The sequence below is a fragment of the Oryzias latipes genome, chromosome 4 (assembly GCF_002234675.1).
Source record: "Oryzias latipes chromosome 4, ASM223467v1".
Classification (NCBI taxonomy): Eukaryota; Metazoa; Chordata; class Actinopteri; order Beloniformes; family Adrianichthyidae; genus Oryzias; species Oryzias latipes.
This window is the reverse complement of record NC_019862.2, coordinates 3,849,023-3,862,017: the sequence shown is the minus strand read 5'-3', so window position 1 is coordinate 3,862,017 and position 12,995 is coordinate 3,849,023. Positions and strand designations below refer to the sequence as shown.

The following is a 12,995-nucleotide window of genomic DNA, read 5'->3' as shown; positions in this document are numbered from 1 at the left end:
CTGGTGATACGATACCTATCCCGTCACTCTAGATTGTTCTCCTGTCCATCCTAGGGCCCCGCTAATAAATAACCTCATGCACTCACATTTACACCTAAAGAACAATTTAGTCTCCAATTAACCTACAAACTGTGTTTTTGGATGGTGGCTGGAGGAGACCAGTCCGTGCACCAAGAAGACACACAAGCTCCACACAGAAAGGACCCAGTTGGGATTCGAACCAGGGCCTTCTCACAAACCCCTACATGGTGCAGTGGACCATCACACCAAGTTTAAAAAGTTCAAGTCCGTCCTCCTCAAAAAAGATTTTGCACAAAAAGAGACTTTTTGAGGAAGAAAACCAACAAACGAGTTAACAAATTGTTTTTTCAGAAAAAAATGAAGAACCGAGGATGTTTGTCTGCAGATGTGTTGATGGACACTGGCAACAATGGAATGAAAGCTGCTAGAGTAAATTGATTCTGCTTTTATTTTGCAACAGATTAAACAGTTTAGTCCTCCTGCTTCTTCTTCTTGTTTTCTGGCGAAGAGTTGTTTGTCTGTGAAAAGTGCTCCGACATGGCGACCAGCGCGCGGTACCTGTGCGAGATGGAATTCTTCACAGCTTTGGGCATCTCAGCATACCTGCAGTCAAAGAATGATGGAGGAAAGGATGAAGCTCCAGCAGTCAAAAGGATCAGCTAATCACAGGTTTTGGAATTTTCAAACTCATAGACTGGTCTCCGATGCCGTCAAGGGAAACTATCCGGCTCTGACCGCTTACGTTTGGTCATATCCATCTGGCTGGAAACAAGGGTCCCAACCGAAATCGGGGGGCCCCCTCGGCGCCACAATTTTACCCTGAAAGACCAAATCAGAACAGCGGATCAAAACGGCCCTCGTGCACCGCCGGGGGACGCCAGCTGGACTCTTACCTCAGTCCGCCCTCTGAAAAGATGCACAGGTTGATCTTTGCCAGCACAGAAGGCAAAGGTGCAGAGAGCCCACGCCGATTTATCTTCAAACCCTGCGAGGAGTCTGTACAAACCTAACAAATGCAGCACAAGCGGTTTGGTTTGGTAGCTTCCCTTTTCGTCGTTTAAAAATCCAAACTTCTGTAAGAATTACCGTCTGGCTGCAGTTTGTCCAGAAACCATTTGCTGTAAAAACACAACAAGGAACAATGGGCTTCAATAATTACTTACTGTCTTTCTATTTTTATTCAGAACAGAAGTGACACCCAGTAAAAAACAAAAAAAATTCAACTGTACATCCATTGTTCAAAGTCAACGCCAGAAGGGATACATACACAAAAATAAACTTAAATTAAATTATTAAGCTGACCAATATGACACGTTTCAATTGTGTTTTTGTTTGTACTGGGGGAAATTGAATTCAAGTAAAATTTAATTTGCGCTGATAAATCCCAAAAATTGGTTTTGTGAAGGTAAAGTTTTATGAATGTAATTCTTGGTTAGTAAAGTCAGGAGATGTATTAAATAAAAGTGAAACTAAGGTTCATCATCATAATTAATGAAACCAAATAAGTTGTTTTTCCGTGTTAAAGTAAAATGTATATAAATTTGAGTTTTGATGAGATTTATTAATTGGTCCCACAGGCTGGAATACATACATGTAAGGACCGGGTAGTCCGCCGAGAGCTCTGAAACAAAGGCAGGTATCCTCCACAATCACTGGGCCGTCGATCTTTTGGACATAAAACAAACAAACAAACAAACAAAGGTTTTCTTATGTCTCTTTCCTTACCACACAGACGGACAAACAAACTGCTATACCTGCCGAGCAGCTTCTTTACACTTCTGAATGGATATGTCGTCCGGCTCTCCTTGGTATTCAGGCACTGAGAGGGAAAAGAGGTCAGCAGACATCAAAATTCACTCCGAATATTCGTTTGAATATTTGTCTTTTTTTTCCTCCTTACAGTCGATCTTTTTAGACACCAATTTGGAAGGAAACTTGTCCCCGAGAATCTGAATGACCTGATGGATGTGAGCAAAAATCAATTAGGAGGAGCCTTTTACATTAAACTAAAGCCATGATGATGATGTAAACATACGACGGTGAAGCGGCAGCATATGGAATCAGACTAAAGCTGCTAAAACACAGTAATTCTACAAAGTGTCACAGAGATTAAAGGTCCTACTTCTTCCAGTTTCTTTGCGTTTCCAGTGACGAACACCACATGCCTTCCACAGGGCACCGCCATGATGGTTCACAGCCGGAGGAAAATAAACGGCGCACCGAGGCAGTCCGCCGCCTCAGCAAGGGCCAATCAAATCCGAGATATTTAGCTCCGCCCTCAAAGTATCACCCTATCACCGAGCGGTGCGGGCACGAAAGGATGTCCGGCTGGAAACGCGGACCGCCATGCGTGTTGACAGCTGCTGAAAACAACAATCCTGCCGCTGAAATTTAAGAGAGCCGTGAAATGAGTCTTCTACCTCGAAGCGCAGAAGAGTTCAGCTCTGCGGAATATTGGGACAAGTTCTTTAAGAGCCGTGGAGACAAAGCTTTCGAGTGGTATGGAGATTACAACAAGCTTTGCGGCATTCTACACAAATACATCAAAGTTCAAGATAAGGTAAAGATGAAAAAGCATTCTTAAATTGTAGTAACGTGCACACACACCTGGATTATTACCACCAAACAGCCAGAATAAAGTAGATCTGGCTGATAAACGTCTCTTTAGGAAGGACACTGACTGCATGTCTGCAGTCGTGGATTCACAGCAGGACAGAGGATTTGGTCAACTTTGCATGATGGTCGTCATCATTCACCAGTGCTCTATTGTGGCTCCATTGGAAAGGCTGGAAAAGATTTTCAGAATAAAGGAATTATTTTCCACCAGAGACTTCACTCTTTTTTCATTTCCTCTCTTAGACATTACAATCAAGGCATCTTCCTCTTTAGTGTCTTTAGAAGACGCTGAAACAGCAGCAGAAGAGCACAGAACACATCAACTCTTAAATGAATTTTTTTTATATATAAACATTTTATATATAAAATTTTAAAAAGAATTTTAAAAAGAATAAAGGTTGAGGGAATTAATCTAAAAGCCTGAACTTTTACATAAGAATGTTTTTGTGTGTGTGTTTTTTTTCATGTTTCTGTATATCATTTAAGGCAGTTTAAAGGGCGTTTATGTTGGGTAAAAACCAGCACGTTCATTATAAAGTCTAGATTTGTTTCTTTATCATCACTAAGGTTTATTTGATGTTTTTACTGGCATTCCAGTTTAAATTGTCTAATCTGTCAGCCAAATAAGAAAAGAGGACCAGAATAGTTTAAGATCTCAGAAAACCTGTGTTAAAAGTTGCTGGAAGGATAAATCTCATTTAGTATTTCAAAAGTCACTTCTTTTGCTTTATGTGGGACAGGAAATGATAAATACGATTTCCTTACTTTACTGCTTCCATGATGTCATATTTCTGGAGGACATTTTTTTCAACTAGAACCAGAAAGAAAGAGCACATGACTCCAATTCTGAAATCTCTGCACTGGCTTCCAGTCAGCCTTAGGGTACATTTAAATGTTCTTCATTATTTTACAAACGTTTAAATGGAACTGGCCCCTCATTTTGGTCAGATTTCTTTTAGTTTATGACCCTCAGGTCTACAGGTGCAGGTTTGGTGGTGGTCCCAAAAGTCAGAACTAAAACCCACGGCGAGGCCTCGTGTCAGCACTGAGGAACAGCCTGCCTGACTTCATCCACTCTGGAGGTTTTTAAGAAAAAATCTTATTAAGTCTATATATAGGTCTTATTAGTAATATGATTGATTTTGATTGTACTTGTGGGATGTGTTTTTATTCTTTTTTATGTTTGATATTTAAACTACTATTTTTTTATTGAGTGATTGATTTCAAGCATTGTAGTCAAAGCAATAAAGAATGTATCGCTAAACAAATTAATCAAAGTCATTACAGAAATGATGAAATGCATAGTTTAAAAAAAGAGGAAAAAAAGTCACTTAAATCGCATTTGCTTCATTAACTATAGTGATCATTAACTAAAGTCAAGTAGAGCTTGATTTATTGCTTGAAAAGGAGGGAAGAAGCAAATTTATATAATCCCAGCCCTACTGAGTTAATTCATTTTATAGTTTTCAGTTTTTGTAATCCGGTTCTGATCAGATAGATTCTCTTGAAGTAACAAAATCCAGTGCCTAGAAATGATTGATGATCTTCAGAAAACATTCCATCATTATTTCAGTAAACAGTAACGGTACCGATATGTAATAATCATTGATTATCATTAGAACACATGATCACATGTTGCAGATCAAATAAAGAAAATCAACAGCTTATTGATTGCAATTTAAACATTCAGTAATCATTATTGCACATTACAATGTAATACTCAGTGGTTGTAATTAAAAGAGCTTTGATTATTTCACCACAATCAAGTTTACACATGGATTTGGAATTATTCAAACACCTGTTGATCCTTAAATCCTCTTATCTTTAAATCATGAAATCAGAGTTTCTTTACACATTTTCTTGAATATTTGAACATTTCTTGAGCTCATTAATGAACCCGTTCCAAAGTTTAGTGCCACACACAGAAACTTTTCTTTGTGGTTCTTATCAATTCTATCTTGAAGTTCCTACATCCCCTCAGTCTGTAGCCTCCTTCATTTTCTAAGAACTGTGTTTGGACATTGAATGTTAACCATTTCCAACTGGCTCTGTATAAAAGTTGCGCAGTGTAAAAATCCACATGGTCATACAGTTTTAAAAGTCTAGATTGATAAAATAGATTGAATGATCAAGATATCCGGCTTTACGTACAATTCTGACGGCTCGTTTTTGGAGTAAAAAGAGAGGATGTAGTGAGCTCTTATAATTATTCCCCTAAATTTTTACACAGTAGGTGAAATATGGTAATATTAAAGAACAGTACAATAAGTATCTACTGTTGTATTCTAATATATGTTTAGATTTATTCATCATTGAAATACGTTTTTAGACTTTAGTTTGTGTTTGATTTGTTGCTTCCAACTTATAGATAAAAACCCCTAAGAATTTGATTTCTGCACCACTTTCAATGGAAACATCATTGATTTTAATTGAGAGCTCGGTATTGGCTTTTTAGTTACCAAAAAACATCACTTTGGTTTTATCTAGATTCAAAGATAATTTGTTGTAATCCATCCAGGATTTTATTTTTGTTTATTTTACTATTATCTATTCTTTTCCTGGGAAGCACTTTGAGATGCTTTGTAGCAGGAAAAGTACTTCACAAATAAAGTTGAGTTTGAATAAAGTTGAATTCTTCTTTTTATTGGGGAACAGTAATAAATAAGATTCCGAATTTCTCTGAAGAATGTATTTGAAAGTTTTTTTTATCACCCATCTGAATTCCCTCCAGACAGAGCAGCCTCATTTCTGAAACAGGTTGAGCCATTATTGTAGTAGGAATTGGAACGGATTTAATTCCCTTTAATTTCTTTAGAACCAAAGGTTTCGAACGTCAAATGAGAGGTGCGTTCTTGGAAGTGACTGACGGTGGCGCTGTCTCTGTCTCTCAGGTGCTGGTGCTTGGCTGTGGGAACTCTGAGCTGAGCGAACAGCTGTATGATGTTGGCTACAAACATCTGACTAATATAGACATCAGTGAGACGGTGGTGACCCACATGAATCAGCGCAATGCTGCACGCAGGCCAGGGCTCAGCTTTCATCGGGTGGATGCCACCCAAACTCTGTATGAGGATGCCAGCTTCCAGGTTTCTCTGGATAAGGGGACCCTGGACGCCATGGCGGCAGAAGAAGGAGGTGCTTTGGCCCGCAGAATGCTTCAGGAAGTAAGAAACCGGCTCCTTTGATAAATGCTTTTGTCTTTGTTTTCCTGACTGCGGTGTGGTGTGTTTCCAGGTGAGCCGCGTCCTCAGCGTTGGGGGGCGATATATCTGTGTGACTCTGGCTCAGGAGAACGTCGTCTCTCTGGCGGTGGAGCACTTCGTCCACATGGGGTGGGCGGTGAGGCTTCACTGCATGCAGGAAGAGAGGGGAACCGCAGAAGAGGACTCCTTTGCTCTTCCCGTCTTTGTGCTTGTCTGCACTAAGTTCCGTCAGCCCATGGCCACGCCCCCTCTGGAGATGTGCGTTGGGGACAGTGGAGCACCTGTCAGGCACACACAAGTGTGTGAACTGTTGTCGGCTGTCAGGGAGCATCAGGCATACGCTGTTTTGAGAAAGAGGCTTCGCACAAGTTTGAACCCAGACTCAAACCTCTCGCTGACGCTCTGCCAGGCAAACAGTGGCCTTCCCAGATACACACTCACAGTGCAAGACAGTCCTGCAGGCGCCAAAACACCACGATCTAACCAGTTTGCCATATTTATTGGTGAGCTGATCATATTTTCAAACCGAGCTTTACTATTGGACCGTGTTCTCCATCTTTAAGACATGCTTGTGTTTCAGTTCCTCGAGGCAGTGAGACAGCTTGGCTCTACAGCTCGTCTGAGGGCAGAAGACAGCTGGGAGCCAACGCCAACTTCCGGCGACTGGTCATTGTTGCAATGCACAGAAACCAGGAGTACACAGACATGCAAGCGGTCCAAGCAGAGCTGTCGCCGGTGGTGATGGACTTGGCTCCCCCAGGCATGCCTGCCAACCACCAGGTGAAACATTGACTGATTGATTGCTTTATTTATTTCAAGCATTGTAGTCAATACAATAAAAAATTCACACAGATTTATCAAACTCATTACAGAAATGATGAAATGCATGGATAAAAACAAAGACACAGCTAAGTCACATTTGCTTAATTAAATATATTCAATTTCAATTCAATTCCATTTTATTTGGATAGCACAAAATCACAACAACAGTCTTAATGGCTTCATACCAAAAAATGTATAGTAAATATAAAATCATAATGAACACGAAGTCATAGAATTCAATAGGTAATGGCTAAACAAATCTAAACAGAGTTAACTAAACGGGGCATCCGCAAATGGAGTTGGGGGACGGATGGAGGCGCGAGACTAACTTAAGACAAGGTCCACAGTGTAGGAGCACGGACGAGCCAACTGGAATCTGGAATCCAGAATCTGGAATCTGGGAAAGAGGGACAATACAATGCAGGTTGTCCAATGATCGAATGGTCGGCTGTTCTATCACTTCCCCCTCCCTGCCTCCAGTGTGGCTCCACTGGTGTGTGAATGTGTATGACTGTCCCGGTGATGGTCAGAGGGGCCGTAGGCGCCAACTGGCAGCCACGCCTCTGTCTGTCTGCCCCAGGGCAACTGAGGCCACATCAGTAGTTACCATCACCAAGAATAATGGACACACTGTAAGAACTTTGAGCATCGGCAAAAGTGCAGATAAATCAATAATTTATTATTAATACATGAATCACACTGCACCCAACAGATGTATGGAGAACTGAATGATAAATAAAGGGTCAAGGATAGAGGAGAGGAGAAGTAGATGAGAGTAGAGGACAGAGCCCCAGTGCACCATACTTTATATAGTGACCATTAACTGAAGTCATGAACAACATGAAGGTGTGGATCTTTTTACATGTTCTTTTTGAAACCCAAAGCTCATTGGGTCATGCAGATCGCCATCACTGTCCTTGTGCAGGTTCCTTTTCTGACAGTAGGAGGGGACCTGGGATGGCGAGAGGAGGTCTTCAGGGGCCGGAGTCAGCTCAGCGGGGAGTACTGTGTGGAGAACGTTCGAGGGGAGGATGGAGAACCCTATCGCAGACTGGTCTTCCTGTCCAACAGCGCTCTTGTCCAGTCAGAGAGCCGGCTGCTGTCCTCAGGTCCTGCTTATCGTCCACGTTTGACTTAAAACAGAAACATGAGTCTGCGGGATGGAACAAAACAAAACGAGGACAAATTTGTCATCTTTTCAGGCTGCATGTTTTTATAATCAGAAATTAGAAATGTTGCATAGGTGTAGTGAAAAAAAGGCCCATTCAAAAGAGCTGAAAGTGACGTGTGTGAGCATGCGTGTGCATGTGTGTGTGTGTGTTCTCCTTCTTGCTTTTGTGTAGAAGCTGCATAAAGAAACAACGTTTTAAAAGATTTAGATTTATTTTAGAAAGAAGCTTGAAAATGTGTGAAGACAACAGCTGGGGATCAAACTGCTGAATGGATTTGACTTCAAATCATGTTCAAAGTTCAAATCAATACATTCAACCAGATTATTTGACTTATTAATGTTTGTTCTAAAACCAGCTTTGTTTGTTTTGGAAAGACTTTGTACACATCTGAACACACATAGAAAATCCGTTCATTGATTTTAGATCAATCAAATTGTGATTTATCTCTTGTTTTAACCATAAAAAAGAACTGAAGCAGTTTGTCTCACTCACCTGCCAAAAGGAAAAAAACTCTGGCATGGAGACAGCGTTAAGCTTCTGTGTCACTGCCCACAACTCCCAAGAATCTGGACAACAGTAACAATGGAACATGTCTGTTTATGGTGATGAATAGAAACTGAGCGACCATGTGTGTCTCTGCAGCTTCAAGACACAAGAAGAGCAAAAAGAGGGCGAAGGCGTCTGCGGCGGCCTCCTCCTCCTCCTCCTCTCTGTCGGTGGACAGCGGCTTCCTCTGCTGCGCTCATCATCAGGTCATGGTCGCCGCTCTTGCTTTGCTTCAGGAGGGAACGCGACACGACACAGGTGCGTGTTTGAAGAGCCAGCGCAGGCTGGGCGGCGTGATGGGGGAGTGTTGTAAAGGCAGTGCGATGTGGCAGGGGCGGCCAACCCTGGTCCTCAAGAGCCTCAACCCTGCCTGTTTTCGAGCTCTCCCTCACCAGCTTGCTGTTGATTAGCTGACTCAAGTGATTTCCCATCCTGATTGACTAAACACTCCTTGACTCCCAGGAAAACTGAAGCTTTGGTGCTACGAGTTTGGGCTACTACCCAGACTTATGTGGCCCTTAACTATGTATGAGGTCTCAATTAGCCATGTCCACCGTCTGGAAAGGCTTGTGAACTCTTACCTGAGGAAGTGACTTGGAGTTCCCAACTGCCTCAGCAGTGTTGGACTCTACAATGATGGAGTCCTGTCACTACCAGTCTCTAGCCTAGTGGAATAATTTAAATGCGCCAAGGTGAGGCTTGACATGTCACTCACCGATTCCCGAGACCCGATGGTGAGAAGTGCAGCTCCAGTCCTAGCAACAGGGAAGAAGTGGACCCCTGCTGTAGCAGTGCTACAGGCAAAGTCTGCTCTGCGCCATCGCGACATAGTGGGCAACGTCCAACAAGGTAGAGGAGGCTTTGGGTTGGGGGTGGTAAAACCTCTCTGGCAAAAGGCATCTGCAGCAGAACGTCGAACAATGGTGGTAGAGGAGGTACACCAACTGGAAGAAGCGGGTAAACGCTGCACAGCTGTCGCTCAAGCAAAACAGGGCCGATGGGTAAGGTGGGAGGGAGTAGAAAGGAGGAAACTGACATGGAGCGAACTTTGGAGCATGGAATCCAATAGGCTAAGCTTCCTTGTACGAGCCACCTACGATGTGCTGCCCTTCCCCACAAACCTGCAGCTTTGGCTTGGGAAAGATCCATCCTGCCCCCTTTGCTCTGCAACTGCAATGCTAAAGCACATCCTAGTGGGCTGTGGGACCAGCCTCACCCAAGGCAGACATACATGGAGACACAACCAGGTCCTGAGATGTCTTCCCAATACACTTGAGTGCAGGAGGGTATTTATCAACGCCCAACCCAGCAGCAGCCTGGATGTGCGCCGACACCCACCACCATTTGTCCGGGAAGGGGAGAAGCCAAAGAGTAATCCCTCCCTCCCTGAGCTGACCCCTCTGAATGCAGCCAGGGACTGGCAAATGCGAGTCGACCTTAACCAGAGGCTTATCTTAGCCTCTGGTTAAGATTGCAGCAACCACTCTGCGTCCAGACCTTGTCCTCTGGTCTAATTCGTGCCGACTTGCCTACATCATAGAGCTGACAGTCCCCTGGGAGGACTCCCTTGACGAAGCTTATGAGCGTAAGAAACTTCGCTATTCCAACTTAGTAGCTGAGGCAGAGGATAGAGGCTGGAACATCAGCGCCCAGTGGAGGTGGGATGCAGGGGCTTTGTCGCCAGCATGACTACTAATCTCCTAAGGGAAGTTGGAGTCAGAGGACGGGCACACAGATAGCCTTTAAAAGAACTGATCATCACCGCTGAGAGGGCGAGCCATTGGCTGTGGCTGAGGAGAAGTGACATCACATGGACAAAAATGACCAACTAGCAGTGAGACACACACCCAGGCTTGATCAACCTGTGGTGGGCCTACCTCAGCGGAGGGTGTATTGTGATAAATGGCCGAAACACCTTAAGATGTTGGGGTGCACAACTGATGATGTGTCTCGCTGGCAATAAATGGAAGTCCAAGAACCTCAAGAGCTCCTGAAATTTAAAGTGGTAGTAACCTTAGGGATTGTAACACCTAGTCCTTTCTACAGCATTTATGCTTAAAACTGCATTTCAGAGTATTCCTTTATTCTAATTGAAGGGAAACAGGAGATGCAGTAACTGAAATGGGCGGGGCCAGAGTCTCCCTGCTCTGCTTTATTCTGATGCCTCCACTCTCAGAAAAGTAGATCCATGAACATTTTTGTTTTCCTCGTCTGAGCTGGAATCTGGATCTAAACTGTGCGGCTGGATAGCTCTGATATTTACGCCATGATGTTAGGTCGGGGTTGTGAGGGGCTGTAAGCTAGCAGGAGAGAGTGTGAACATGTGAATGATGGGAAATCAGGAAAGGTTTACCGGTACTTCTGAGCTGACAGTCCGATTCACAACTCTGAGGTGAATTTCTGATGAACTACTGCCGCTCTGCAGAAACTATGTCCTAGAAAACAACAGTTTTTTTAGACTTTGGCTTAAAATGACATCATCGTCATGAAAAACCACTGGGACCACTTTAAAATAGATCAGAAGATAATTGGAACGGGACTTTAAACAATCTGGGAAAATAAAAAAATTTAGTTGTCTCATTTCACTTGTTAAAAACTTGAAATTGTTTCAAAGAGAGGCCTCTGTAAGAATAAATAAAGATTAAAGCCGTATACTGGCTTTTCAAAATAAAACGGAATAAAACCTTATTTTTTTTACCCTCTTCTCATAAGGCTTCACCTACAGAGATACTGGTGGATAAAACATTCAGAGAAACTGATAAAAACCATCTAATCTATTGTATTTTGTATCATAGAATTTCTTTAATGAATGAACGCATGAACATTTATTTTCAAAGTTACTAAAAGAAAGAAGAGTCAGATTCAGTTGAGCAGCTCTGTCAAGCTTTTGCCATCAAAAGTTAAAGTTTCCATCCACCCATTTTCTTAAACCCACTTCATTCTGTTGGGAGTTGCTGGAGCCCATCTCACCACTGTTGGTTCACCATGGACAGTTCTGTAGTCCATCACAGAGAGACACAATCACGCACACACATTTCACACCTGGGGACAATTTGGAGTCAACAGTGAGGCCACAAAGCCTGTTATTGGTCTGTGGGAAGAAGCTAGACTGGTGTGTGTGTGTGTGGGTGTGTGTGTGCGCACGCGCGTGCGTATGTGTGTTTTTCCGGACGTGAATGAAAAGAACGGGAAAACTTCACACAGAAAGGTCCCAGTTGGGATTCAAACTCTCACTGTGAGGCGACAGTGCTAACCACTGCACCCCCCATGCAGCCCTGTTCTGGTTTTCATGAATCTGAATCTTTTTCTAAAGGTCTCGTGTCCAAATCTGCTTAAACGTTTCATTCTGATGAGTATACATGTCCTTCCCATCTTCACTGCAGATGTCCCGGTGTCCGTTCTCCTGGTGGGGCTCGGTGGGGGCGGCCTGCCTCAGTTTCTGAGGGATTTTCTTCCTGGAGTGTCAGTTGAAGTTGTAGAACTGGACCCTGTCATGCTGGAAGTGGCAACGCAATGGTTTGGGTTCAGACCAGACAGTCGTTTGACTGTGACTGTTGGGGACGGCCTGGAACACATCTGTGCTCTGGAGAAAGAAGGTCAGTCAGGAGGACAGAACAGAACCATCGACTGTATTATAGAACTGGACTGGGAACATTTTCTATGGGTGATGTCACACGCGCTCAGTCCAGTTATTTGATACAGTCAGGAAAACAAAACAGAACCATCAACGGTATCAAATAACTGGACTCATTGCCTTTTGTATGGGTGATGTCACACGCGCTCAGTCCAGATCTTTGGTACAGTCAGGAGAACAAAACAGAACCGATGACTGTATCAGAGAACTGGACTGGGAACATTTTCTATGGGTGACGTCACACAAGCTCAGTCCAGTTCTTCTGTACAGTCAGTGGGGTTGTTTACCCTGTAAAGATGTGGCTGAGCTATTTGTTTCTATGCAGGTGGTCGTTTGTTCGACGCCATCATGTTGGATGTGGACAACAAGGACTGCTCTCTGGGGATGAGCTGCCCCCCTGCTGCCTTCGTGGAAACCCCGTTCCTCCAAAAAATTCACAACTTGCTGACCCCCAGAGGTACAGGATGGTCCGGTTCTTCCCTTTTCGCCTTGGTTACATATTTTGAAATGTGCCTCACGTTTCCACTCCTTGCCAGGTCTTTTCATACTAAACCTTGTGTGCCGCGACCCGGCTCTGAGGAAAAGCGTCCTGGAGGGCGTGAGCAGCGTCTTTCCCACAGTCCTCTCTCAAAAGATAGACCAGGAAGTCAACGAGGTCCTCCTGTGCTTCCATGACCAGAAGGACCCCGCCTGCATCCTGACATCTTTGGACAAGCGTGCGCGGCGCCTGCAGGGCGCCCTGAGCTCCAGCACAACCCCAGCCTGCTGCAGAGCACAGATAGACATCTCAGAGCTGTTGAAGGACCTGGCCGTGGCGTGAAGCCTGTTGGGCCAAGTACTGTGCTCCCTTCCATCAGAGTCCAGACGGCGTCCTCAGATGGAGGCCTGAGATGATGTCAATGTCATGTTTGGTGTCAAATGCAGTAATGCAGCAGTAATGCAGCAGAAATGAGCTTTCTGTTTCTTTTTCGTGTCTACTTT

General features: G+C 43.7%; 2 protein-coding genes across 2 annotated transcripts; one reads left to right on the top strand and one right to left on the bottom strand.

Annotated features, from left to right (window-relative positions):
- Positions 1 to 446: 446 nt before the first annotated feature.
- Positions 447 to 2,268, bottom strand: itpa (inosine triphosphatase). Its single transcript, XM_023954017.1, has 8 exons — positions 2,144 to 2,268; positions 1,922 to 1,979; positions 1,776 to 1,840; positions 1,613 to 1,686; positions 1,108 to 1,139; positions 915 to 1,027; positions 764 to 840; positions 447 to 624 (listed from the first exon to the last, which is right to left on the bottom strand). The coding sequence occupies exons 1-8, from the start codon at positions 2,204 to 2,206 to the stop codon at positions 492 to 494; spliced, it is 615 nt and encodes a 204-aa protein (XP_023809785.1). The 5' UTR covers positions 2,207 to 2,268; the 3' UTR covers positions 447 to 491.
- Positions 2,269 to 2,332: 64 nt separating this feature from the next.
- mettl13 (methyltransferase like 13) lies at positions 2,333 to 12,966 on the top strand. The gene is made up of 9 exons (XM_023954011.1): positions 2,333 to 2,581; positions 5,529 to 5,801; positions 5,872 to 6,343; positions 6,421 to 6,620; positions 7,588 to 7,771; positions 8,477 to 8,638; positions 11,764 to 11,976; positions 12,340 to 12,471; positions 12,551 to 12,966. Exons 1-9 carry the CDS (start codon positions 2,429 to 2,431, stop codon positions 12,832 to 12,834), a joined length of 2,073 nt encoding a protein of 690 aa, XP_023809779.1. The 5' UTR covers positions 2,333 to 2,428; the 3' UTR covers positions 12,835 to 12,966.
- The last annotated feature ends 29 nt before the right edge of the window (positions 12,967 to 12,995 follow it).

Coding starts and splice junctions, on each gene's coding strand:
- itpa (XM_023954017.1), bottom strand. CDS start 2,206: ATGGCGGTGCCCTGTGGAAGGCATGTGGTGTTCGTCACTGGAAACGCA. Junction 1,687..1,775: donor GTAAAGAAGCTGCTCGGCAG/GTATAGCAGTTT, acceptor TATGTCCAAAAG/ATCGACGGCCCAGTGATTGT. Junction 1,140..1,612: donor GGACTACCCGGTCCTTACAT/GTATGTATTCCA, acceptor GTGTTTTTACAG/CAAATGGTTTCTGGACAAAC.
- mettl13 (XM_023954011.1), top strand. CDS start 2,429: ATGAGTCTTCTACCTCGAAGCGCAGAAGAGTTCAGCTCTGCGGAATAT. Junction 2,582..5,528: donor ACATCAAAGTTCAAGATAAG/GTAAAGATGAAA, acceptor TCTGTCTCTCAG/GTGCTGGTGCTTGGCTGTGG. Junction 6,344..6,420: donor CCAGTTTGCCATATTTATTG/GTGAGCTGATCA, acceptor CTTGTGTTTCAG/TTCCTCGAGGCAGTGAGACA.